General features: G+C 39.7%; 1 protein-coding gene and 1 long non-coding RNA gene across 6 annotated transcripts in view; one reads left to right on the forward strand and one right to left on the reverse strand.

Annotated features, from left to right (window-relative positions):
• LOC100347451 (uncharacterized) overlaps positions 1-17,421 on the forward strand; it is a 43,507-nt gene extending 26,086 nt beyond the window's left edge. For 4 of the 5 annotated variants that reach the window (XM_051829755.3, XM_051829754.3, XM_008251264.5 and 1 more), the window contains 4 exons: positions 7,891-7,948; positions 9,612-9,738; positions 9,981-10,073; positions 12,319-17,421. In XM_051829755.3, the coding sequence (XP_051685715.1) occupies positions 9,612-9,738; positions 9,981-10,073; positions 12,319-14,186 (2,088 nt within the window). In that variant the 5' untranslated portion in view covers positions 7,891-7,948 and the 3' untranslated portion in view covers positions 14,187-17,421. Of the gene's footprint in view, positions 1-7,890; positions 7,949-9,611; positions 9,739-9,980; positions 10,074-10,549; positions 10,778-12,318 lie in introns of those variants that run through there. The other variant, XR_016226665.1, reaches the window with a different exon arrangement.
• The window catches only part of LOC149120028 (uncharacterized), a 37,267-nt gene continuing 28,644 nt past the window's right edge, over positions 16,483-25,105 (reverse strand). The window contains exon 3 of the long non-coding RNA XR_016226666.1: positions 16,483-16,619. This is a non-coding gene — a long non-coding RNA (uncharacterized LOC149120028). The remainder of the gene's footprint in view (positions 16,620-25,105) is intronic.

Genomic DNA, 25,105 nt, shown 5'->3' on the forward strand with positions numbered 1-25,105 from the left:
TTGCCCATTTCTTGATGGGATTCTTTGTTTTATTGTTTTTGAGTGTCTTGACCTTATTAGAGATGCTGGATATTAATACTTTTTCAATTGTATAGTTTGCAAATATTTTCTTCCATTATGTCAGTTGCTTCTTTTGTTGAGTGTTTACTTTGCAGTTCAGAAGCTTCTTAGCTTGATGTAATCTCTTTTGACCATTTTTGTTTTTATTGCCTGTGCTTCACTGTGTCTTTTCCCAAAAGCCTTTGCCTATGCCAGTGTCTTGGAGAGTTTCCCTGATGTTCTTCTCTAGTAATTTGATGGTCTCACATAGATTGATTGGTCTCACATAGATGATTGATCCAATTATAGTTGATTTTTGTATAAGTTGCAAGTAGGGATCTACCTTACAACTACATGTGAAGATCAAATTTTCCCAGCACCATTTTTGAAAAGACTGTCCTTTCTTCAGGGATTGCTTTTAGTTTTTTTACCACAAACTAGTTGGTTATAGATGCATGGATTAATTTCTGGGGATTCTATTCTGTTTCATAGGTCTGTATGTCTTTTTGGTGCCAGTACCAGGCTATTTTGATTATAATTACCTTGAAGTAGATCTTAATTTCTGGAATTGTGTTGCCTCCAGCTTTGTTTTTGTTGTTTGATTGCTTTAGCATTTCATGCAAATTTGAGCATCATTTTTCACTAGCTCGAGAAGAATGTTGTTGGTATTTTGATTGGGATCACATTAAATCTGTAAACTGCTTTTGGGGGGCTGGCCCTGTGGTGTAATATGTTGAGCCTTGGCTTGCGGCATTGGCATCTCATATAGGTGCTGTTTTGCATCCTGGCTATTCTTTTGATCCAAATCTCTGCTAATGGCCTGGGAAGGCAGTGGAAGATGGGCCAAGTGCTTGGGCCCCTGCACCCATATGGGAGACCTGGAGGAAGCTCTTGGCTCCTGAGTTCAGATCATCCCAGCTCCAGCCATTTGGGGAATGTCAGGATGGAAGACATCTCTCTCTGTCTCTCCCTCTCTCTGTTTCTAACTCTGCTTCTCAAATAAATTAATTTTTAAAAATTAAATTAAAAATTAAAAATATTGCTTTAGGTAGCACAGGCATTTTAATGATATTAGTTCGTCCAATTTATGAACGTGTAAGTTTTTCCTTTTTGTATGTATTATATTTCTTTAATGACTTGTAATTTTGCTTATAGAGATCTTTCACAGCCTTGTAAAATTTATTCCAAAGTCATACAGAATTTTGTATCTATTGTGAATGGTACAGATCTGATAAGTTCTTTCTCAGCCATGGCGTTTTTTTCTGTATATAAAGGTTACTGATTTTTGTATGTTGATTTTTATATCTTGCAACTTTACCAAACTCTTTTGAGTTTCAGTAGTCTCTTAGTGGAGTCTTTTGGTTTCCCAATATAGAGGATCATGATCATGTCATCTGCAAACAGGGATTATTACACTTTCTCCTTTTTAATTTGTATTCCTTTGATTTATTTTTCTTGTATTATTGCTGTGGCTAAAACTTTTAGAACTATATTGAATAGCAGTGATGAGAGTGAGCAACTTAGGCCGGCACTGCGGCTCAATAGGCTAATCCTCCACCTGCGGCGCCGGCACACCGGGTTCTAGTCCCAGTCGGGGTACCGGATTCTGGCCTGGTTGCCCCTCTTCCAAGCCAGCTCTCTGTGTGGCCCGGGAAGGCAGTGGAGGATGGCCCAAGTCCTTGGACCCTGTACCTGCATGGGGGACCAGGAGAAGTACCTGGCTCCTGGCTTTGGATCGGCGCAGCGCACCGGCTGCAGCAGCCTTTGGAGGGTGAATCAACGGTAAAGGAAGACCTTTCTCTCTGTCTCTATCTCTCTCACTATTCACTCTGCATGTCAAAAAATAAAAAGAGAGAATGAGGAACTTCATCTAGTTTGATATCTTAGTGGAAATCCTTCCAAGTTTTCCCACTAAATAGGATGTTGGTTGTAGATTTGTCATATATTGCCTTGATTGTGTTAAGGAATGTTCCTTCTAAACCTAATTGGCTTAAGGTTTTTATAATGAAGCATGTTGTATTTTATCAAATGCTTCCTTTGCATCTATTGAGATAATCATGTGGTTTTTATTCTTCATTTTGTTACTGTGATATATCACATTTATTGATTTGCATATATTAAACCATACCTAGATACCAGGGATAAATCTCACTTGATCTGGTGAATGATCTTCCTGATATGTTGTTGGATTTTATTAGCTAGTATTTTGTTGAGGATTTTTGCATCTCTGTTTATCAGAGCTCTATAGTTCTCTTTTCTCTATTGTATCTTTATTGGTTTAGGAATTAAGGTGATGCTGGCCTAATAGAAGGACTTTGGAAGTATCCTTCCCTTTCAATTATTTTGAATAGCTTGATGAGAATTAGAATTATTTCATCAAAAGTTTGGTAGAATTCAGCAGTGAAGCTATCTGGTTCTGGGCTTTTTAGGAGGGTGTGTGTTGCTGATTTAGTCTCTGCCTTGGTTTTTGGTTTGTTTAGGTTTTCTGTGTGTCTTCATGAGTCATTTTTGGTTTACTGTATGTGTCCAGGAATCTGTTGATTTCATCTAGGTTTTTCCATTCTGTTAGCCATCACATCTGATGCCTACATTCTGTATTGCAGTGCTAATCTGAGTTTTGGTTGCTGTACTTCCAACTCAGTTTCTTGTTTAATATCCCTGGGAAGCAGTGGATGATGGCTCAAATTCTTGAGTTCCTTTCACCTAAATGTAAGATCCATGCAGAAGATGGCTCAAGGCCTTGAGCTTCTCTACCCATGTGGGAGTCCCAGAAGAAACTCCTGGATCCTGGCTTCAAATTGGCTTAGCTTTGCCATTGCAGCTATTTGGGAGTGAAACAGAGGATGGATGATATCTCTGTGTAACTCTGCCTTTCAAATAAATAAATAAATCTTTAAAAATATTTATTCATTGAAAAGCATATTTTTACAGTCAGTGATCTTCCATCTGTTGGTTCACTCCCCAAAATGTCTGCTATGCATAGAGTGGGCCAGGATGAAGCAAGGAGCTTCATCTGGTTCTCCCACGTGGTTGGCAGAAGTCAATATACTTGGGCTATAAACAATCATCGATTCTCAAAATTTCTATTTCATTCCAATACATTACATTTCAGGCATTATATTGTTACCTCAGATCAGGAGAAATATATGATATCTGTCTTTTTGGGACTGGCTTATTTCACTCAGCATAATGATTTCCAGTTGCATCCATTTCATTGCAAAAGACAGGATTTCATTTTTTTAACAGCTGAGTGATTCTCCATAGTGTATATATGCCATAATTTCTTTATCCAGTCAACAGTTGATGGACATCTATGTTGATTCTATATCTTTGCCATTGTGAATTGTGCTGCAGTGAACATGGGGGTACAGTTAACTCTTTCATATACTGATTTCTTGTTGGTTTGGGTAAATTCCAAGGACTGAGATGGCTGGATCATTTGGTAGGTTTATATTCAGATTTCAGATGTATCTCCATACTGTGTTCCACAGTGGTTGCATCAGTTTACATTTGTATCAACAGTGGATCAGTGTACCTTTTTCCATACATCCTCTCCAGCGTTTGTCATTTGTTGATTTCTGTACAAGAGCCATTCTAACTGGAATGAGGTGAAACCTTATTGTGGTTTTGATTTCATTTTCCTGATGGCTAGTGATCCTAAGCATTTTCGCAAGTGTCTGTTGGCCATTTGAATTTTCTCTCTTGAAAAATGCGTGTTCGGATACTTTGCCTATTTCATAACTGTACTGTTTGTTAAATTTCTTGAGCTCTTTATAGATTCTGGATATTAACCCTTCATCAGGTGTGTACTTTACAAATATTTTATCCCATTCTATCAGTTGCCTCTTTACTTTGCTTCTGAGGTTGATGTAATCCCATTTGTTCATTTTGGTTCTGAGTGCCTGTGCTTCTGAGGTCTTTTCTAAGAAGTCTTTGCCTATGCCAGTGTCTTGCATAGTTTCCCCAATGTTCTCTCGTGATTTGTTGGTATCAAGTTGTAGATTTAGGTCTTTGATCCATTTTTAGTGGATTTGTGTAAGGTATAAGGTAGGAGTCCAGTTTCATACTTATGCACATGACCCAGATTCCCCAGTACTGTTTGGTAGAGAGACTGTCCTTGCTCCAGGGACTGATTTTAGCTCCTTTGTCAAGGACAAGTTGGTTGTAGATGCATAGATTGATTTCTGGAGTTTCTGTTGTGTTCCATTGGTCTACACATCTGTTTTTGTGCCAGTACCACGTTATTTTGATTACAACTGCCCTTTAGTATGTCTTCAAATCAGGTATTGCGATGCATCTGGCTTTGTTTTTGTTGTATAATATTGTTTTAGCTATTCAGGGTCTATTGTGTTTCCATATCAATTTTAGCATCATTTTTTCTAGATCTGCAAAGAATGTCATTGATATTTTGATTGGGATTGCACCGAATCTGTAAATTGCTTTTGGTAGTATGGGCATTTTGATGATGTTGATTCTTCCAATCTATGAACTTGGAAGATTTTTGCATTTTTTAATATCTTCTATTTCTTTTGTGAATGTTTTATAATTTGCATCATAGAGATTTTTAACATCTTGGTTAAATTTATTCCAATGTATTTCATTCTTTTTGGAGCTTTTGAGAATGGGACTAATCTTAAAAGTTCTTTCTCCCCCATGACATTGTGTATGCAAAGAATATTGAGCACCAGCTCTGGAGTGAGGTAAGACCAGTCTGCAACAGCCTAAGCCACTGGCAATAAAGCTGCAGGAAGAGCCTAGTGGGAATCCAGCTTGGAGCCTTGTGGGGGCCAGTGTACTACCAAACTACAGAGGAAAAAAAGCGGGGGGGGGGGCTCATTTCACTTACTGACCACCCTTAAACCAGCATCCTGTAACAAACCAGTAGATGGCCAGTGACATTTTGGACATATATAACTGTTGATCCAGCTGGTGTCTGTGCACCCAGCAATCAGTCATGCAGGGATTCCTGATTCTGGCTGGGAGAATTGACAAGGGGCTGGGTGATTGTGACTGTGAAAGGCTTGTGTGCTGAGACTGTGAAAACACTGGGTGTGTGGGAGGGCTCAGGATGTGGCTGGGACTTTGGGCAGTAATGTGGAAGGCTCTACATGCTCAGGGCACCCTGATTCCCTCGAGAGGGTCATTGCTGTGAAATTTGGGCTTACACCAAGGACAGCAGAGATACTTAGTGTGGTTCTTATAGCAGTGTGGATGAATATTATACCCACTGGGGCAAGCACCCTGGCACTGGTCTCCTTTGAGAAGGTGAGGTGAGCTAAAAGTGTATCAACAGATCAGAACAAGATTCCTTTCTGAAAGAAAAAAAGATTTACCATGGGGCCAGCCCTGTGGCATAGCAGGTGAAGCTACCACCTGCAGTGCCGGCATGCCGTGTGGGTGCTGCTTCAAGTATTAGCTGTCCCACTTCTGATCGGTCTCTTTGCTGTGCCCTGGGAAAGCAGCAGCAGATGTCTCAAGTCCTTGGACTCCTGCGCCCATGTGGGAGACCTGGGAGAAGCTCCTGGCTCTTGGCTTCAGATCTGCACAGTTCTGGCCATTGCGGCCAACTAGAGAGTGAACCAGTGGATGGAAGACCTCTCTGTCTCCCTCTCTGCCTCTCCTTCTCTGTGTAACTCTGAATAAATTTCTGGAAAGAAATGAACATGACAACACAACATATCAAAACTTATGGGATATAGCAAAAGCAGTGTTAAGAGGAAGTTTATAGCAATAGGTGCCTACATCAAGAAATTGGAGATTTGAAAATATACATATAGAGAGGGAGAGACACAGAGTGATCTTTCCATATGCTGGTTAACTCCCCATATGGCTGTAATGGTCAGGGCTGGAACAGGCTGAAATCAGGATCCAAGAGCTTTATCTGGGTCTCCCACATTGGTAGCATTTACTAGCAGCAGCTGGATCAAAAACAGAACATGAACCAGTACCTATATGGGGTGCTTTCATTGCAGGTGGCAGCTTTGCATGCTATGGGACAATGCTGGCCCTATTTTATGGAAACTTCTACATGAGATTTTGAAGTTGTGTTAATTGTATTTTGCATATAATTCAAGCTTCTCCCTTACTCACCAGTATGTATCAGCATTTGATGTAGGACAAATCATAAAGCACAATGGCTTAACAAATAGCCATTTGATTTGTAATTCTGACTCAGTATTATAGGATAGGCTCAGCGGGGCAGTTCTTATGATCAGTCTGGGATCAGAAATGAGGGATTAGTCATCTGATGCACTGATTTAGGCCATGCCTTAGAGATGGCTTCACTTAAATGTCTGGTGATTTGTGGCAAGTTTTGGCTAGATTCTATTTCTTCAACAGGCAGACGCCATGGTTTTCTAGAAGATAACTGTGTCAAATAAGGAATATCTGAGAAGGGAAATACTTTACATACTACATATTTTACATTTCTGTCACATTTACTAATACCTCATGTGGTAAAGCAAGTGAAATCCAGGGTCTTGTGTGAAGGGATGGATACAGGGAATGGTGCTATTTGGAATCATTACTTGAAAAGTGTACTATATTAAATATACATTTTATATATATATATATATATATATATTTTTTTTTTGTTGTTGTTCCAGTGCAATTTTGTCCAAGAATGTGAAACTATAAGTCACATACTTTCTTTTTTATTTTATTTATTTATTTATTTTTGACAGGCAGAGTGGACAGTGAGAGAGAGAGACAGAGAGAAAGGTCTTCCTTTGCCGTTGGTTCACCCCCCAATGGCCACTGTGGCCGGCGTGCTGCAGCCAGCGTACCGCGCTGATCCAAAGCCAGGAGCCAGGTGCTTCTCTTGGTCTCCCATGTGGGTGCAGGGCCAAAGGACTTGGGCCATCCTCCACTGCACTCCTGGGCCACAGCAGAGAGCTGGTCTGGAAGAGGGACAACTGGGCTAGAATCCTGTGCCCCAACCGGGACTAGAACCTGGTGTGCCAGTGCTGCAGGTGGAGGATTAGCCTGTTGAGCTGCGGCGCTGGCCAAAGTCACATACTTTCTATAGAATTCAGGTCTAAAAAAATAAGTGTTCTAAGTGTACATACAAATATGGAATCCTATGTGGTACTTTGCATTAAGAGAGAAATAGTGAATCCAAAATAACTTACTTTAGTATAAATTTTAGTGGCAACATAATGTTTATCTCTTTGATAGTCTCATTTATTTGAACAATCACCCTTAAATTTTTATTTTTTTTACTGTTATCATTTTACATATTTGTAGACAATGCTTTCTTTTTATTTTTTATTTTTTTTAATTTTTTTGACAGGCAGAGTGGACAGTGAGAGAGAGAGAGAGAGAGAAAGGTCTTCCTTTTGCCGTTGGTTCACCATCCAATGGCCACCGAGGCCGGCGCTGTGGCCGGCGCACCGCGCTGATCCGATGGCAGGAGCCAGGTACTTATCCTGGTCTCCCATGGGGTGCAGGGCCCAAGGACTTGGGCCATCCTCCACTGCACTCCCTGGCCACAGCAGAGAGCTGGCCTGGAAGAGGGGCAACTGGGACAGAATCCGGCTCCCCGACTGGGACTAGAACCCAGTGTGCCGGCGTCGCAAGGCAGAGGATTAGCCTAGTGAGCCGTGGCGCCGGCCCGACACTGCTTTCTTAAACCAGTGATAACTTTTTTTTTTTTTAATCTCTGGTGCCTTTCCTATATATTTCCATGTTTAAAGGTTTATTCTTCCATAGTGAAGCTGATGTTTTCTCGGTTAATATATTATTTATTACTTTTTTTCATTATTATCATATTCTTTTTTTCTTTCATACTTCAATGTAGCAGCAAACCAGAAAAGATTTCTTTTAATCCCTTCTATTCATCTTCTCTTCCAGGTATGAGTCTGGGCACCTCCACATATTTCCAAGAGCAGAGAAAATTAATACATTACCTGTAAGTGGTTTCTTGATTATTCTCCAGCTTGTTGCCAGTTTTCCTTTTATATTTGTAATAGTTTATTAATTGAACTGGAAGAATAGACAAAAATATATTTTCAGGGAATATACAGAAACACGATGAATGATAAGTTTGGCATGATTATGAAACATTGCTCTCATCCAAGGTAATGCAGTTTGTTCTTGTCTTTCTGTTGCCATGGCAAAATATATATTTGTTACATGTTTTGAGTTGAAACTTAGAGTACAGTATGCTAAATTTTTGGGGTCATGATATTTGAAATAGTATTGTCATATACATGATGCAGTGAGCAGTGTTTTAGTGCTACCCTGAAATAAACGCTTAGCATTCTACAAGGTTAAGACTTGTCTAGTACTAAAACACAAATCAGCTAAGTTTGTTTTTGAATTGTTAGAGTAATGTAGTCCTTAATAGTTTTGTGGAGCTGAACTTGATTCAGGGTTAGGATCAGGAATGTGTGGGGAAAAGAATCTACTGCAGGTTCTTTTATTTTTTTAAGGTTTACTTATTTATTTGAAAGGCAAAATTACAGAGATTTGGAGAGACATGGAGACAGAAAGAGATATCTTATACATACTGGTTCATTCCCCAAATGGCATATTAGGGTTGAGCTAGAATGGAAGTGGAGCAGCAAGGATTCAAATCCTCTGTTCACACAGAATGCCAGCAATGTGCATGGAGTCTTAACCTGCTGCACCATAATGCTGGTGCCTATTGCAAGTTCTTAAATCTGTAGGCATTTCTCTCAGTCACAAATGCAGATTGTACTGCAGACTTTCCCAGGTTCTGGTTTTGGGTAAATAATTCCATTGTTTTAACTTTAATTTGGTGTAATGTTATTTCAGTTCTTCAAATTTTTATCAATTGAGTATTCATAGACAAAGCCAAAAGCTATTTTTCATTCTTTGTCTTACTTGAATCTTCTCTTTTATTTAAAAATATATGAGCATGATAGTGAAAGAAGTTGATGAACTCAGAGAGACAGCTCCCATGCAGTTATTAATTCCCAAATAAGCATACCAAGCATAAGTGGGCAGGATTGAAGCCCAGAGTCAGGAATGAAGTCTAGGTTTCTCTTATTGGTGGCATCAGCATCACTTCTCCAGGTCTGCCTTAGCTGGAGCTGGCACTGGAAATCCAACCTAGGCAATCTGTGGTAGAAGTAGGGTATCTTAGCTGGCATCATAAACACTGAGCTAAAACCCTGCCATCTCATTTAAAATATTTTTTCTTTGCCATATTTCAAGTGATTGTGCCTGTTTTCCTGGAAATTCTTCTCTGTTCATTCCCATCATTGCTTCACTGATGGTTTCTTGTGTTCTTCCCTGAGTACTTCTACAATCTTGTCCTTAACATTGCTCATTCAAGAGTCAATATTGTCCTTCTTTAAGCCCCCTCAACAGATGTGGCCCCTTGTGACCTGAAACTTCTATTTCTCTCTAGCTTGGGCATTTTTCATATCCTTTAGACCATAGATTTTACTTCTTGTTGAATGCTTCTGTGGCTTTCCAAATGTTCAACAGATCTAACATGAAATCACATCCTTCCTTCTTCCTTCACACTCACATAGAAGATACAAAACGGGCAGTGTTTGTTTTGTGACAGAGTTGATACGTTGACCAGAAGTGTTCTATTACAGATGATGATAGCATTTGAAGACCTTGCTGTGTACTTTACCTGGGAGGAATGGCAGAACATGAACCAAGCTCAGAAAACCCTGTACAGGGATGTGATGCTGGAGACCTACAGCAGCCTGTTCTCCTTGGGTGAGTGACACCCATCATATGCTCAGTGGTAATATTTTCTTGGTGCTTGACAAATAAATGAACACTTTATAGTTTATTGATTGGCAGGTATAGAATTTGAGCCCATGAATAAGCTGATTGTCTGCCATCTTGGAAAGGATTCAAATTGGTACATTTGTTGCATAGCACGTGGATGAGGCTGTAGTCCTTTAAATAACCCAAGATAGTGATTTCATAAAGTCTTACATTGTTTCCATTAATAGGGCACTGCATGACCAAACCTGACTTGATCTTCAAGTTGGAGCAAGGAGCAGAGCCATGGATGGTGGAAGAATTCCTGAATCAGAGTTTTCCAGGTCAGTCTGCACATAATGGGCAGGGAGGCCAAGGCAGAAAAAGAGCAGTAGATGCTGTGGTGTTCTTTCCATGGATTTTTTCCAAATTTTACTCCTGATGACAACTGGTTTTGTGCATTAGATGCAAGCATTCTAGATATCTAGGGATACCAGGATCTATCTAACTCTTTTGTTCTTGTTGAAGGTATTCTTTGATTTAAAAAAAAATTCCAATCCTTTTATCACGTTACTAAGGTGTTTTTCTAAGTTAGATACATTCCTCAAATTATCTTTTCCTTCTCTACACTTTCATACCTTTTCCTTCATGCACCTATTAGTTCATTCAGTGCTAGTTAGTTGAACAATTTATAGAAACTTGTTTCTTACTCATCGTTTAATTTGTGTTCCCACTCATGGTTTTGGCCAGCCCCACCCTGCATTGCCAGCATCCCATATGGGCACTGGTTCAAGTACCAACTGCTCCTCTTTCCATCCAGCTCTCTGCTAATGTGCCTGGGAAATCAGTGGAGGATGGTCCAAGTCATCGAGACTGCACCCGCATGGGAGACCTAGAAGAAACTCTTGGCTCCTGGCTTCTGCCTGACCCAGCCTTGGTTATTGTGGCTATTTGGGGTGCAAACCAGCAGATGAAAGACTTCTCTCTCTTTCTCTGTCTACTTCTTTCTGTAACTCTACCTTTCAAATAAATAATTGTTTAAAAAATCATGAAACTAAGCATGAACTTATAAGAACATGAAAATAAGTGATCCTAGAACCACCAAGAAAGTCTGGGATTCTGAGTCCCAAGATCAAGTAACATTGTGGTTTTTTGTAGAAGTGCTTAGATTTCTTTGAATTTGAAGTATGAATTATTTTAGTGTTGTTGAAATAACAACAAAAACAAAAAGATAAGAAATGCATAGGAAATGAAGTTTTCTGTGAAAATAAGGGAAAACTGATCAAAAGCCTTCAGAAACTCAAATTATCACAAAAAAATGTTTATAGAATGAATTGAGAGGAGATAACCAGCACTGATGATATAAGGATGACATAGAAAACACTTTTCAAAGAAGCTGAACATACCCTGTGTTGCAAAAACAAATGCTTTAAACTGATTGGGAGTGTATACCCAAGATGGTATGTTGGGATGTTTTTGTATCTGTTGTAGTTCTGAGACACTGAAGATGTTAGATTTCCCTGTGAATATTGGGAAGCTGTCATAGAGTGCAGATAAAAGCAGAATTTTTTATTTGAATATCCTACCAATGCTGTTTCCCTGGGAAGACTGAACATAAGACAACCATAGATTAAACAGGATCACATTAAGGAAAAAGATTTTAGAGTACAGACACATATCATTCTTTATCTGCAAATAAATGATCCAGTAAAACTCCAATATTTATGGTTGAAATATCAGAGATGCACAAAACATACAATTTTTAATGAAAATTAAATGAAAAAAAGGGACAGGGAAAAAACTGGTTGTTAGGCAATGAGTGAATGCCTTCTCTGGTGTATCTCAGGATCCAAAACACATGAACCATCATTTGCTGCCTCCCAGGTGACATAAGCAGACACCTATATTGGAAGCAGAGTAGCCAGGGCTCAAACTGGCGTTGTTTTGAGATGCAGGCATCCTAAACAGTGATTTAACACATCTTACCACAAAAGCCATTCTACGTACTTGAAAAAAATTCAAGTAATAAACAGGATCATGATTGAACATTGGAGAATCTGTTGGTACAATTTAATTATGAGAAAAATCATATAATGCTTATAAATAAGTACTGATTTTGTTAAAATCTTATGCCACTAGGTAAGAAGTAACTTCATTCCCATCACATGAATATGCCAAGAGAAACATTTATATGTGATTCAATGAAATGGTTATTTTTTTAAAAAGATTGTATTTATTTGAGTGTTAGAGTTACAGACAGTGAGAGGGAGAGACAGGGAGAAAGGTCTTCCATCTGCTGGTTCATTCCCACAATGTATGGTGCAGTGCCCTGAGCCAAGCTGATCTAAAGCCAGGAGCCAGGAGTTCTTCCAGGTCTCCCACATGGCTGCAGGGTCCCAAGTGCTTGGGGCATCTTCTCCTGCTTTTGAAGGCCATAGCAGAGAGCTGGATTGGAAGAGGCACATCTGGGACTAGAACCGGTGCCCATATGGGATGCCTGTGCCACAGGCAGAGGATTAACCTACACAACAGTGCCAGCACCAACATAGTGTTTTTTGTTTGTTTGTTTGTTTGTTTTTCTCATTACAGTTGCCATGAAAAGGGATGACCTGATTGGGACCAACCAGGAAAGTCGGGACAAAAATCTGAATCAGGATGTTATGAAAAATAAGAAGACATTTGCTCCCAAGGGAGTTGAATTAAGAAAACAACCTAATTTAACTTCTAGCCCTATTCCAAGACTGATTATGCAAAAGGGAAACTATTCAGGAATGAATGTGTATAATGAATGTGGAGAAACCACTTATCAGAATTCAAATCTCATTAGACATCAGAAAATTCACACTTGGAAGATGCCTCATGAATGTAATGAGTATGGAAAAGCCTTTTTCCAGCAATCATACCCTATAACACATCAGAAAATTCACATAAGGGAGAAAATTGCTGAAAATAATGACTGTGGAGATGTTTTTCACCATAATGTAGACCTCATTAAACATCAGAGAATTCACCTGGAGGAGAAATCTTATGAATGCAATGATTGTCAAAAAACCTTTTACCATAAATCACAACTCATTAGACATCAGAGAATTCACACAGAGGAGAAAGCTCATGAATGTAATGTCTGTGGAAGAGCCTTTTGGTATAAATCACATCTCATAATACATCAGAGAATTCACACAGGAGAGAAACCTTATGAATGTGGTGACTGTGGAAAAGCCTTTGGACATAAGTCAGGTCTCAATAAACATCAGAGAATTCACACTGGGGAGAAATCTCATGAATGTAATGACTGTGGAAAAGCCTTTTACTGTAAATCACGACTCATTAGACATCAGAGAATTCACACAGGAGAGAAACCTTATGAATGTAGTGACTGTGGAAAAGCCTTTGGCCATAAGTCAGTCCTCATTAAACATCAGAAAATTCACACAGGGGAAAAACCTTATGTATGTAATGACTGTGGGAAAGCCTTTTTTTGCAAATCATATCTCAGCCAACATCAGAGAATTCACACAGGGGAGAAACCTTATGAATGTGATGAATGTGGAAAAGCTTTTGGCCATAAATCAGACCTTACCAAACATCAGAGAATTCACATGGGGGAGAAGCCTTATGAATGCAATGACTGTGGAAAAGCCTTTTATTATACAGCACAACTCATTAGACATCAGAGAATTCACACTGAGGAGAAACCTCATGAATGTAATGTCTGTGGAAAAGCCTTTTGGTATAAATCACATCTCATAAAACATCAGAGAATGCACACAGGGGAGAAACCTTATGAATGTGGTGTCTGTGGAAAAGCCTTTGGCCATAAGTCAGGCCTCATTCAACATCAGAGAATTCACGCAGGGGAGAAATCTCATGAATGTAATGACTGCGGAAAAGCCTTTTTGTGCAAATCAGACCTCAACAAACACCAGAGAATTCACACAGGGGAGAAACCTCATGAATGTAATGACTGTAGAAAAGCCTTTTTTTCCAAATCAGACCTCAAGAAGCACCAGAGAATTCATACAGGGGAGAAACCTTACGAATGTGCTGAGTGTGGAAAAGCCTTTGGCCATAAGTCAGTCCTCATTCAACATCAGAGAATTCACACTGGGGAGAAACCCTATGAATGTAATGAATGTGGGAAAGCCTTTTATAGCAAATCAGACCTCAACAAACATCAGAGAATTCACACAGGGGACAAACCTTATGAATGTAATGAATGTGGAAAAGCTTTTGGCCATAAATCAGAGTTCACCAAACATCAGAGAATTCACATGGGGGAGAAACTTTATGAATGCAGTGACTGTGGAAAAATCTTTTTTTATAAATCAAAACTCATTAGACATCAGAGAATGCACACAGGGGAGAAACCTTATGAATGTAGTGACTGCGGAAAATCCTTTGGCCATAAGTCAGTCCTCATTAAACATCAGACTTCACACAGAGGAGAAATCTTATGAATGCTATGGAAAAGATGTTTTGTGCAAATCAGATCTCAGAAAACAGAATTCACACAAAATAGAAACATTATGAATGTAGCGACTGGAAAAACCTTGCACCACAAGTCACAACTCAGAATGGATCAGAGAATTCACAGAGGGGAGAAACATCATAAAAGCCCTTTTGGGCAAATCAGACCTCAGCAAACATCAGTTTACACAGGGAGAAACCTTATGAATGTAATGACTGTGGCCTTTGCCCATAATTCACAACTCAGAATGCATCAAAGAATTCACACTGGGGAGAAACCTTATGAATGTAATAACTATAGGAAAGCCTTTGGCCTTAAGTCAGACCTCATCAAACATCACACAATTCACACAGCAGTGAAACCTTATGAATGTAATGACTGTTGAAACACCTTTTGCTATAAATCACACCTCATAAGACACCAGAGAATTCACACAGGAGATAGACTTCATGAATATAACAACTGTGGCAAAGCCTGTGGCAATGATACACAACATACATCAGAGAATTCATACAGGGGAGAAACCTCATTTATGTAAAGACTGGAAAAGCCTCTTTGTGCAAATTAAATCTCAGCAAACATCAAAATTCACACAGGGGAGAATGTTTTGAATTGAACAAATGTGGACAACTCTTGGTGCAAATCATTATCAAACATAAGAATAAACATTATAAATGTAATGATTTGGAACACCTTCAGCCATAATTTAACCCTCATTTGAGATAATCAAATTCATATTTGAAAAAAACCCTTTGAATGTAATGCATGTGGAAAAGCCTTTATCCAGAAATCAGAGCTTATAAGAAATCAAAGAATTCATATGGCAGAGAAACCTTATGAATGTAATGAGTATTGGAAAGCTCCTTGTAACATCAGAAAATTCACAAGGCAGAAGTGTTATGAATGTAATGAATGTTGGAAAGCCTTTTGTCAAAAACAGTGCCTCAACACATTATGGGAGTCAAACAAGGAAGAGAGTTTAAGAATATAATGAATGTGAAGTGCTTTTTCCCAAAATCAGTGTACTTAGTGTGACAAAGCCGTTCCCTTGAAATCATACCCCAAACAACAGGGACCCATGGAAGGGAGAAAGGTTATAAATATTATAATGTGAAAAAAAGCCATTTGTCAGAAATCAGTCATCAAAGAATTCACATAATGCGTTTCTTAAGATTGTAATGAATGTGGAAAAGTATTTTCCTGTAATTAAGGCCTGCATAGATACAGAATTCACAATAGCTTATATCCTTCAAATGCAGTAAATTTGAGAAAACCTTTAGTCAGCAATTAGACATCAGCAGATGCCAGGGAATTCATAAAGAAAATAAATCAATTTAATGAACATGAAATTCCTCTTCCATAAATCAGTCATCAGCTCACATGAAGAGACTCAGAACTTAGAAAACATGTATTCATCGAAAAGTTTTTGTATCATAAGTCATCTCAGTGGGTAACTGAAAGCTCACACTTAGGAAAAATCCTGTCATTGTAATGTGGTTGGAAAAACCTTTATTGTAAGGTGAACTTTTGCAAAATTTAACAAGATTAGAGAAGTCCCTTAAATATAATGTGTCTGGAAGAACTCTTGGTGGAATCACACCTCAGGAAGTATTAGACAATTCACATGATGAATTGTGACAGAGTCTTGTTAACCGTTCTTCCTTTACACAACCTATGTTTTTGGTTTCCCATTATTGTGAGTGGGACCAAGTATATGAACTGTACTTACATATATAAATTTTGCAAAGAAATATCCAAAAATTACAACAGTTAGTACAGCAGTTATTTGGTATCCCATCTTCATCAATTACAAAGTTATTTGTTGTATAGCAATTTTGTCCACCCAGTGTTCTTTCTCCACATTATTGTGCATACTGGTGATGTAACCACAGGCATGTCAATTAGCATATATTCCAGCCATAATACTGTACTCCAGCAGTGGATGGTGGGTGTTGTGTCTAGCTAAAGGGAATGAGCTTATGGTGATCTATATACTCATGAGGATTTCCAGCTCATCTGTGTTAAGAGTACACTATCTGGATTAGAGTACACTATGTGAGATCAATTTGAATATTCAAATAGGTGTTGTCCAGCACATTATTCTCGTTCCATAGACTACCTCAAATCCTATGAGTTGGGGCCAGCACCGTGGCTCACTTGGTTAATCCTCTGCCTGCGGCCACAGAATCCCAGATGGGCCCCGGCTTCTGGTCCTAGTTGCTCCTCTTCCAGTCCAGCTCTCTGTTGTGGCCTGGGAAGGCAGTGGAGGATGGCCCAAGTCCTTGGGCCCCTGCCCCTGCATAGGAGACCAGCAGGAAGCACCTGGCTCCTGGCTTCAGATCAGCATAGTTCTGGTTATAGTGGCCCTTTGGGGGGTGAACCAATGGAAAGAAGATCTTTCTGTCTCTCTTTCACTGTAACTCTGTAAAAAAAAAAAAAAAAATTTAAAAAATCCCATGAGTTGTAACACTCATCTCCTGAATTTTTCTTTATTAATGAGCATACAATCCCTTTTAAAATCTTTCATTCATTATCCCCTTTTCCTACTTTTCTTCCTTCACTTCCTTCTTGCCCAGAGACAAGAACTTGGAATGAAATCTGGGTGGTACCCATTGCAACAGAAGTGGTGACTCAAATGTAGTACACTTTTGTGTTAATGTAACTTTACAATGATTTATTTTGTTATAATCTTTTTGGTTGTATTACTCCTTACTTCTACCAGACTCTCAGTTTGTTGAAAATGTATGTTTTCATCCCTTCCCAGTTTTCACAGACCTTTTTGGATTTTCATCATCTCATTTACATTTACATTCATCTCAGACCTCAGGATATACTCAGGATGAACAGTTTATCCAGGTTCCATAGCGACTGGACTAGAAATGCTGTGATGATCATCTAGCTGCAATAGTTCTTTTATTTCCCATCCAGAGGACAATCCTGCAAGTCATTCCTTCCACCTCCATTACTACCTGTTGGCAATAGCACATTGTCTTTGTTCAAGTCCCCTTGGCTTGTTACAAGTGTTCATCAAATCAAATCTCAATCAGAAATTTAATAGAAAATGCATGGTGTATCTGTTGACAATTTCATGGAGTTGAGCAATTATTACCTTATCATTATTGGAATGTGGTGTGCCTTTAAGAGCCATTTTTTAAGTCTAGATGGAGTGTTCTTTCTGCTTTTCCAATGTTTGTAATTACTAAATAAATTCCTTTCTTCTAAAACTCATTGGCATATATTTTATTTAAAAATAATCCTGAGTGACAGGGCAGTTATTTTTAGAAATCCCCTAATTCCTCTGAATTTTAGTTTTGGTGTTTGATTCCTACATGAATTATGGGTTCTGTTGAGTGAGGCACTGATTACATTGCTAACTGATGATGGCATAATCTCTTGCAACAGGTACATTTACCAGATTGGAATCTTGTTTTCCTTTATGAATTTCTGCTGAGTCAGTGGCTAATGTGAGCCAGCTGGCCTCCATATCACTTTGAATTCTATAGAGCCAATAAATTTCTGTTGGCTAATTTGAGATTTGGAATCTGAAGTCATTGTGTATCACTGGATATTGTGTCTGATCTTTTTATTAACCCTGTTAACTTCCCTGTTAACTTGAGTGAGCTTTAAGAGAGGCTGGCATACTCAATCCAGATGAATGAAAGAGCTTGGTAGGTTTGTTATAGCAAAAAGTACCTGGCAATTAAGAACAGGTCATACATATAGCTACTCAGTAGGAACACAGGTGGATGCAAGACTGAGGGGATAGAACACTGTGGACAAGCATTATATTATGGATTCAGGTTTAAAGTTAGTTGATTTGCAGAAAGGTCTTTGATACAGTGCTTATTCATGCACTTGAGATGTCCACACCCCAGTCTGAAAACCTATATTTGATATCATCTCTGATTCTAGCTTTCTGATAATGCACATATTGGGAGGTAGCAAATGATAGTTTAAATATCTGGATCTTGCCATTCAAATGGGAAAAGCAGATTGGGTTTTTGCCTTCTGGTCTTAAGCTATCCTGGTCCAGCTGTTGTGAGCCTTTAAGAATTAGACCAGTAAATAGCAGTTCTTTTTCTGCTTCTGAGGGTCTCTGCCTTCAAAATTAGAAACGCTAGATTGTAATCTATTCTTATTCCACTTAGGGTAAAGGATCTGTCCATGGTTTCTTTTGTGTCTGCCTTATAGGCAGGTATACAGTGGCTCAGCAGTGAGGACCCAAGAGAGAAGACACTTTGGTTGGGTTCAACCCTGGATTTTCATAAATGGCAATGAATGACAATAAATCCATAGACTAGATATTGAATAATCATTTAAAAATGTGTACTACAATTTAACCCTTTATATCTTCCCATGAGTTTTAGACTAGAACATTTAGGATATTTGAGTGGCCTCAATACCAGTGTAGGCTTATGCCCTACTCTAATCTCTATGTGCATAAAATAATTTATGATTATAATAAAAAAGAGATAAATAAGTTTCTGTTTTTAAAAAAATTTTGAAGTATATAAACTTCATGTACTTCATATGTACAGATTCAGGAATGTAGTGATATTTTCTAACTTGCCCTCCCTCCAGCCCATCCCCACACTTTTCTTCCTCCTGACATATACCCGTACTTATTTTTAAAAAGATCATTTTCAGTTTATAAGATTAACCCTACACTAAATAAAGGGTTCAACAAATAGTGTGAAGAATAAAAAAAAATTGTCCAACCATCAAGGAGCTCCTAAAAATGATCACATCCCAAAGTGTAAATTTCACTCTTCTAGATTACCTAATTGACCACTGAGTCGCAATTTAAATGGGGATACAGATCACTCTCAAATGCTGATGTCATTTCCCTTGGTTAAATTCCCAGGAGCAGGATGGCTGGGTTATATGGCAGGTCTAAATTCAGATTTCTGAGGTATCTCCAAACTGTATTCTACAGTGGTTATATGAGTTTACATTCCCACCAAAGGTGGATTAGTGTACATTTTTCTCCATATCCCTGCCAGCATTAGTTGTTGATTTCTGTATGAAAGCCATTCTAATGGGGGTGTGATGAAACCTCATTGTGGTTTTGACTCGTATTTCCCTGATGGCTAGTGATTCTGAGCATTTTCCCATGTGTCTATTGGTTACTTAAATTTCCTCTTTTGAAAAATGCCTTTTTGGGGCCAGTGCTGTCGCATAGTAGGTTAATCCTCCACCTGCAGTACCTCTATCCATATGGGTGTCGGTTTGAGTCCCAGTTGCTCCTCTTCTGATCTAGCTCTCTGCTATTGCCTGGGAAAGCAGTAGAAGATGGCCCAAGTGCTTGGACCCCTGCACCCTCATGGGAGACCTGGAGGAAGTTCCTGGCTCCTGGCTTTGGATTGGTTCAGCTCTGGCCATTGCAGCCATTTGGGGAGTGAACCAGTGAATGGAAGACCTCTCTCTCTGTCACTCCATATCACTGTCTGGTAACATTACCTCTCAAGTAAATAAATAGTCTTTTAAAAATTGCCTATTTAAGTCTTTTGCCCAAAATTTGATGGTATCAGGTCATAGATTTGTCAATGAACTGAAGACTGGATGAAGAAATTATGGTATATACACACCATGGAAAATTACATAGCAGTAAAAAAAAAAAAAGTGAAGTCCTGCCATTTGCAACAAAATGGATGAAACTAGAAAACACATTTAGTGAAATAAGCCAGGCCCCAAGTGACACATATCATATGTTCTCCCTGATTTGTGATAACTGATAGAACATCTAAAAGATAATCTATAGAAGTGAAATTGACATTTTGAGATACAATGACATTGAACTGCCCTAGTCTCGACTGCTGAGGAAGAGGTTTTTTTATTATTATTATTACTAAGTTTCTGTCTTAGTAATTAGTCTGTTTAGATTTTCTATGTCTTCATGGCTCAATTTAGGTAGGTTATATGTGTCCAGGAATCTATCCATTTCTTCTAGGTTCCCCAGTTTTTTGGCATACAGCTCTTTGTAGTAATTTGTGAGGATTCTTTTTATTTATGTGATGTCTGTTGTTACATTTCATTTTTCATCTCTAATTTTACTGATTCACTTCCTTCTCTCTCCTTTTGGGGGGGGGTTAGTTGGGGCATTTTTTTTTCACTGTGGTCGCTTTTATCTTTGGGTTAAGTCTTTGTGGACTAGTGGAGGGCCTGATTTCAGGGAATGCCTCAAGGCATATGGAACTGTTTTCTTTTTTTATACTATTTGTTGAACTTTTTACTTAATATAGAGTTAATCATATGTATATTAAGTTAATTGAAAATAGATTTTAGTCAAAATAAGAATGGTAATAGGAAAGCGAGGAAGAATAATGGTGGGAGTGTGGGTAAGAGGATGGTTATGAGGGGAAGCATTACTAAGTTGTATTTATGAAATGCCTGAAGTTTGTATTCCTTAAGTAAGTTGCAAAAGAATTCTGTAGCACTTACTGTGGGTTCAGTCAGGGCTGCAGTCAAGTGGCCTTGATGATAGAGTGTGATGCTATTGTTGTCTTAGTTGTAGTATTCAGTGGTAGAACAAAACATCTAGAATGGCACTGGAGGGTCATGATTATCCTTTAGGGCTGTGGCAGATGGCTGAAGGGCTGGATCCTTAGTACTAATACACAGAACTGACTTTGTTCTTCTTGAATTCGTTCTCTTACCTTGTGTTGTACCTTCCCTTTTTTCTTTCTTTTCTTTCTTGGTTGCTTCCCCTGCCATCTGCCATCTGCCATCTGCCACAGCCCTAAAGGATAATCATGACCCTCCAGTGCCATTCTAGGTGTTTTGTTCCATAAATGTTAATATTTCTTGATATTTCTTTCATCTCTTTCTTTGCTGTGTTTTCATTTCACACATTTGCACTTCCCAGGGCAATCCCTGCTTTTCCAGAGATTTGACCATCCTCTATATGCTAATGTCTGCTCACTTTTATTGGAGAAGTGGAAACTGATACGGCAGCAGAGCTCTCCACAAAGAAAAGATACCTACTCTTTGTGTCCCCTGAACTCCACACCTGAACATCCAGCTACTATTCTATACCTCTACCTAGATATCTACAGACTCAGACATTGTCTGTCTGCCTACTGCCTGTCCCCAACATCCTATCAAGTAATGACTGGTCCCATCCACTCAGTTGCTCTGTCAGAAACCTGAGAGTCATCCTTTTCCTAGCCATAGCTAATCAGTTGTCCAATACTAGTGACTCTGCCTCCCAGAGGTTTCTCTAACTCATTCCCCTCTGCCCATACATTTTGTCATGTTTTTGAATGAATACAAAAATTTATATCTGTCCCTTTGACTTCAGTCTTGCTACCTCTAGTGCCTCCCTTTAGTTGTTGATTATGTCACACACTTCAAGGCTTGCCCTTGTCCTCAAGGTATAACCCTCCTTGTCTATTGGGACTCTCAATCTTATTGCTTGCCAGCCTACTTTAACTTCTCAATACTCTCTAAATTTCCTGCTGTCCCAGCCATATGCTTCAGCTGGCCAATTTCTAACAGATCATCTTAACATCTTTCTCCAGGTCCCTTCCTTTGTTTTCCTAGAGCATATGTGCTTTGTCATATGTGAAATTGTATTTTAGTTGCCTATAGTCTCTCTCTCTCTCTCACTAAATTGCAAGCACCATTTTACCTATGGGGCAAGGCTCTAAATGCAATAGTTCCTCAATGGATATATGTGGAATAAATGACCACTAAGCAGTGGAGTGCTTCTATCACATCCTTGCTTAGAAAGAATGGCAGAGGATTCACACGAGCATTGGTAAGGAGCATAGTTATTCAATTTACAGGCCAAAAGGACACAACAAGAAATCATAGATCTTGCTCTGCCAGTCTCAATATGAAGAATTTGAAGACTCAGGCACCACTGACATGAAGCCTCTGATTCTCACTGTCAGCATTGTGCTTTGGGCCTTCCATGGTGGGGGCTGGGAGACATGGCCTGGGAAGGAGATGCTTCATCCTCGAAGCAGCATAATGTGCTACCTCTAAGAGTCTTTGCCTCTAGGACTAAAATCTAGGACTCCTTTGTAAGAGTTAACATCAGAGAGTAAAGATGGTTAATGTTCATTGAGTACTCATTACATATCATGAACCCTGCTGTGCCATTTACACTCATTATGATACTTAACCTTCACCACAATAATATGGAATAAGTCCTTTTATAACCCTTTTTAACAAATGAGAAAACTGGCAGGGAGGGATCTGAACCCAAGCCTTCTGATTCTAGAAGCCACACACTTAAACTGTGGTGTTGTCTGATCATCTGCTTGTTTGACCCATGGACATGTGATCTTGTGGGAATGTCCTTGCTGCATTCCATTATCCTCAAGATGTCCTTTGACACCCTTGACTATTGGGTCATGTTCTGATATTTGTGGAAGTCTGGACTCTTATTTCAATATGGGGACATGGTTGGTCTGGGGACACTGTGGGGGAATGATTTGGGTCTACCTCAGTGCCTCTCCTTGCTGGTTTATAAACTAATGGATGTTAGGTCATTTTTTTTTAAAGGAAACCACAGAGAACGTTACTTTGGACATCTCTCCTAGGTTTCTGTGTGAAAGAACATGGGGTGTCTCCTCATGTCACTAAGCTCCTAAGAGCCTTGACCTTTGCCTATGGTTCTGCCACTTGGTCCCAGTACTGAACCATGTTATCTTTAGCCATATGCTGAAGGGATATGCTAGAGTCAGAACTCCCTGCCAGTACTGGGTTGTCATTTTCTGTGATAATTATCTGTCACTGCAAGTGTTTCTCCCCCTCCCCCCACTGTAATTCAGTGTGCATGGTTTAGACACATGGCTAAATAGGGCTTCACAAAGTGAAACTGAACTACCTTTCTTTCCGTGTACAGAAGGAAGGGTAGATAAATGGTCCTCACATGAGCCAGGATGAAGCATGGATGATAGGGAGTGAATGCAGGTGATAGACATGTGCTCTGGCCTCCCTAGGGGTGCTGCAGGCTTGCAGAGAAATATTCTGATTGTTGAGCCAGCTTTGTTAGTGAATAACAGAAAGAGAGCAGAATCTCAAGTATGATTTTCTCCCATGCATAAGCACAATTGAAAGTCAAGTTTATCAAGTATTATATCTGAAGTTTGTAGGACCCTATGTGTTTTCTATTAGTATGAATGCTCATTGCATGATTACAACCACCTGAGGGACTACCAGGGTGCAATGTGGTCTTTTTGTCTAGGTCTGTGTAGAGTACATGGGATATTTGGACAACTGAATGCCCAAGTTTTGACTTTTACCTAGAAGTTCCAATTCTCTCTGCTCAGTCTCCTATGATCCAAGAGATATTAATCCAGGAAGTGGTGCAGGGAAGAATAGTGTTGCCCACTATCTCCCCACCATGAAGAGTGGACTCAGCTTAACAGATCTCCATAGTGATGTGATTTTCAGATTGTTTTTGCATTAGGCTTATACATACCTTTTCCCTAGTGTAGCATGGTCTGAGAACTGAAATTCCCTATGCCAGAGTGGGATTGGATCTGATCAAGACAATAGTTACTGGTTCAAGCCCAAGTGTAGACTCCTCCGATGTGAAATGTGGTGGTAATGCTTGGTTCAGAAAGCACAAGAGCCACATAAAGGTAAGGACAGGCTCAGTCCTACAGCTATAAAACTACTGTATCAGCCCGCTGGCCACAGAGCCTCCTTATGCAAAAGATTGGCTCAGATTCAGCCCAGGCTACCAGTGCACAGTGTCTAGAGTAGGGGAGGAAGTTTAGAGGTTGAATAGAAATACTGGGCCTTAGAGTTGTGGTTTAAGCTCAGTGAGGACAAAAGCCTGAAATTCGCCCTCCCTGAAGTTTCCCCAGAGCCCTTATCACAGTACAGGAGCAGGGGGTTAGCCCCAAGAAGACAACTCGAGCGATGGAGTCATGTTTTAAAAGCAGCTGATATAAGCCACATAATATAAATCCCCGCTGCTTCTCCCTCCCTCCTGTCCCCCAGAACTAGACAGAGGAAATGAATACTGGCCCTCATCTGATTACAACATCACAGGCTTACCTGTAATGAGAGTGCCATTCATTGTGGGTTGAAGCCCCATGCAGAGCCAGGCATGCGTTACTGAAAGAATTACCTCTGAGGCAGTCATGCTGTGCAGCCAGACACACCGAGATGGAGTGGCCTCATTAGCATGACAGTCCTTTGCACTGAGTTGATCTAAGAGGAGTAACATACCCTCCTGCTCCTTCTCCTGGGAGCTAAGTTGTCCCTGTGGCCAGCCTATTCACAAACATAGGAAAGCCCCCTCTTGCCCTCATCTGGAGCCTTGCTTTATAAAATTGGTGTGGCATTATCCATTTTTTGTCTGCAGGCTAGAAGATGGAAGGCTTCAAGTGGAGCCAGAGTAGGCTCCTGACTCCCATCCTTCATTCCCATCACATTTTCCCATAGGGTCCTGGAGCTGCAAGCCAACAGGCATCTCACCCTTCCTCCTTTCCTGAGAACTCCAGTTTGTGGTAGCCCTTTGGAAGGACCTGGTGCCTGCATAGGCAATGGGAGTGAAGCTCTGTGGTGTGGTCAGCAAGCACAGCTCCTCCCTGGAAGAGAGAGCCTCTGGTTTACCCTATTCAGAGTATTTGTAGGGTGAGGTTCCAGTGGCAGCTTCATCTCCTCACCCTCAGGAAGGCATCATATGGTCTAATTCATGTTGTGATTATAGGAACAGTTGAGTGGGTATTGTGCCCAGTTAAAACAGTGAATAAAGTCAAAGGTACCTTCTTCATGACTGCTTAGACTCTGAGAGCTTAAGGCAGTGAAGACCTCACACTTTGGCCTGCTACAAGACTGGTGACTGAATGGTTCTTCTTAGAAGCAAGCTTTCCTGTCTATGTTCTGAACCCCACATCTGATAAAGCTCTCCTTGACTACCTATCAGAGTCCAATCACCTCTTT

This window comes from Oryctolagus cuniculus, chromosome 20 (assembly GCF_051225735.1).
Source record: "Oryctolagus cuniculus isolate XC-2025 breed Fujian yellow rabbit chromosome 20, ASM5122573v1, whole genome shotgun sequence".
Lineage (NCBI taxonomy): Eukaryota > Metazoa > Chordata > Mammalia > Lagomorpha > Leporidae > Oryctolagus > Oryctolagus cuniculus.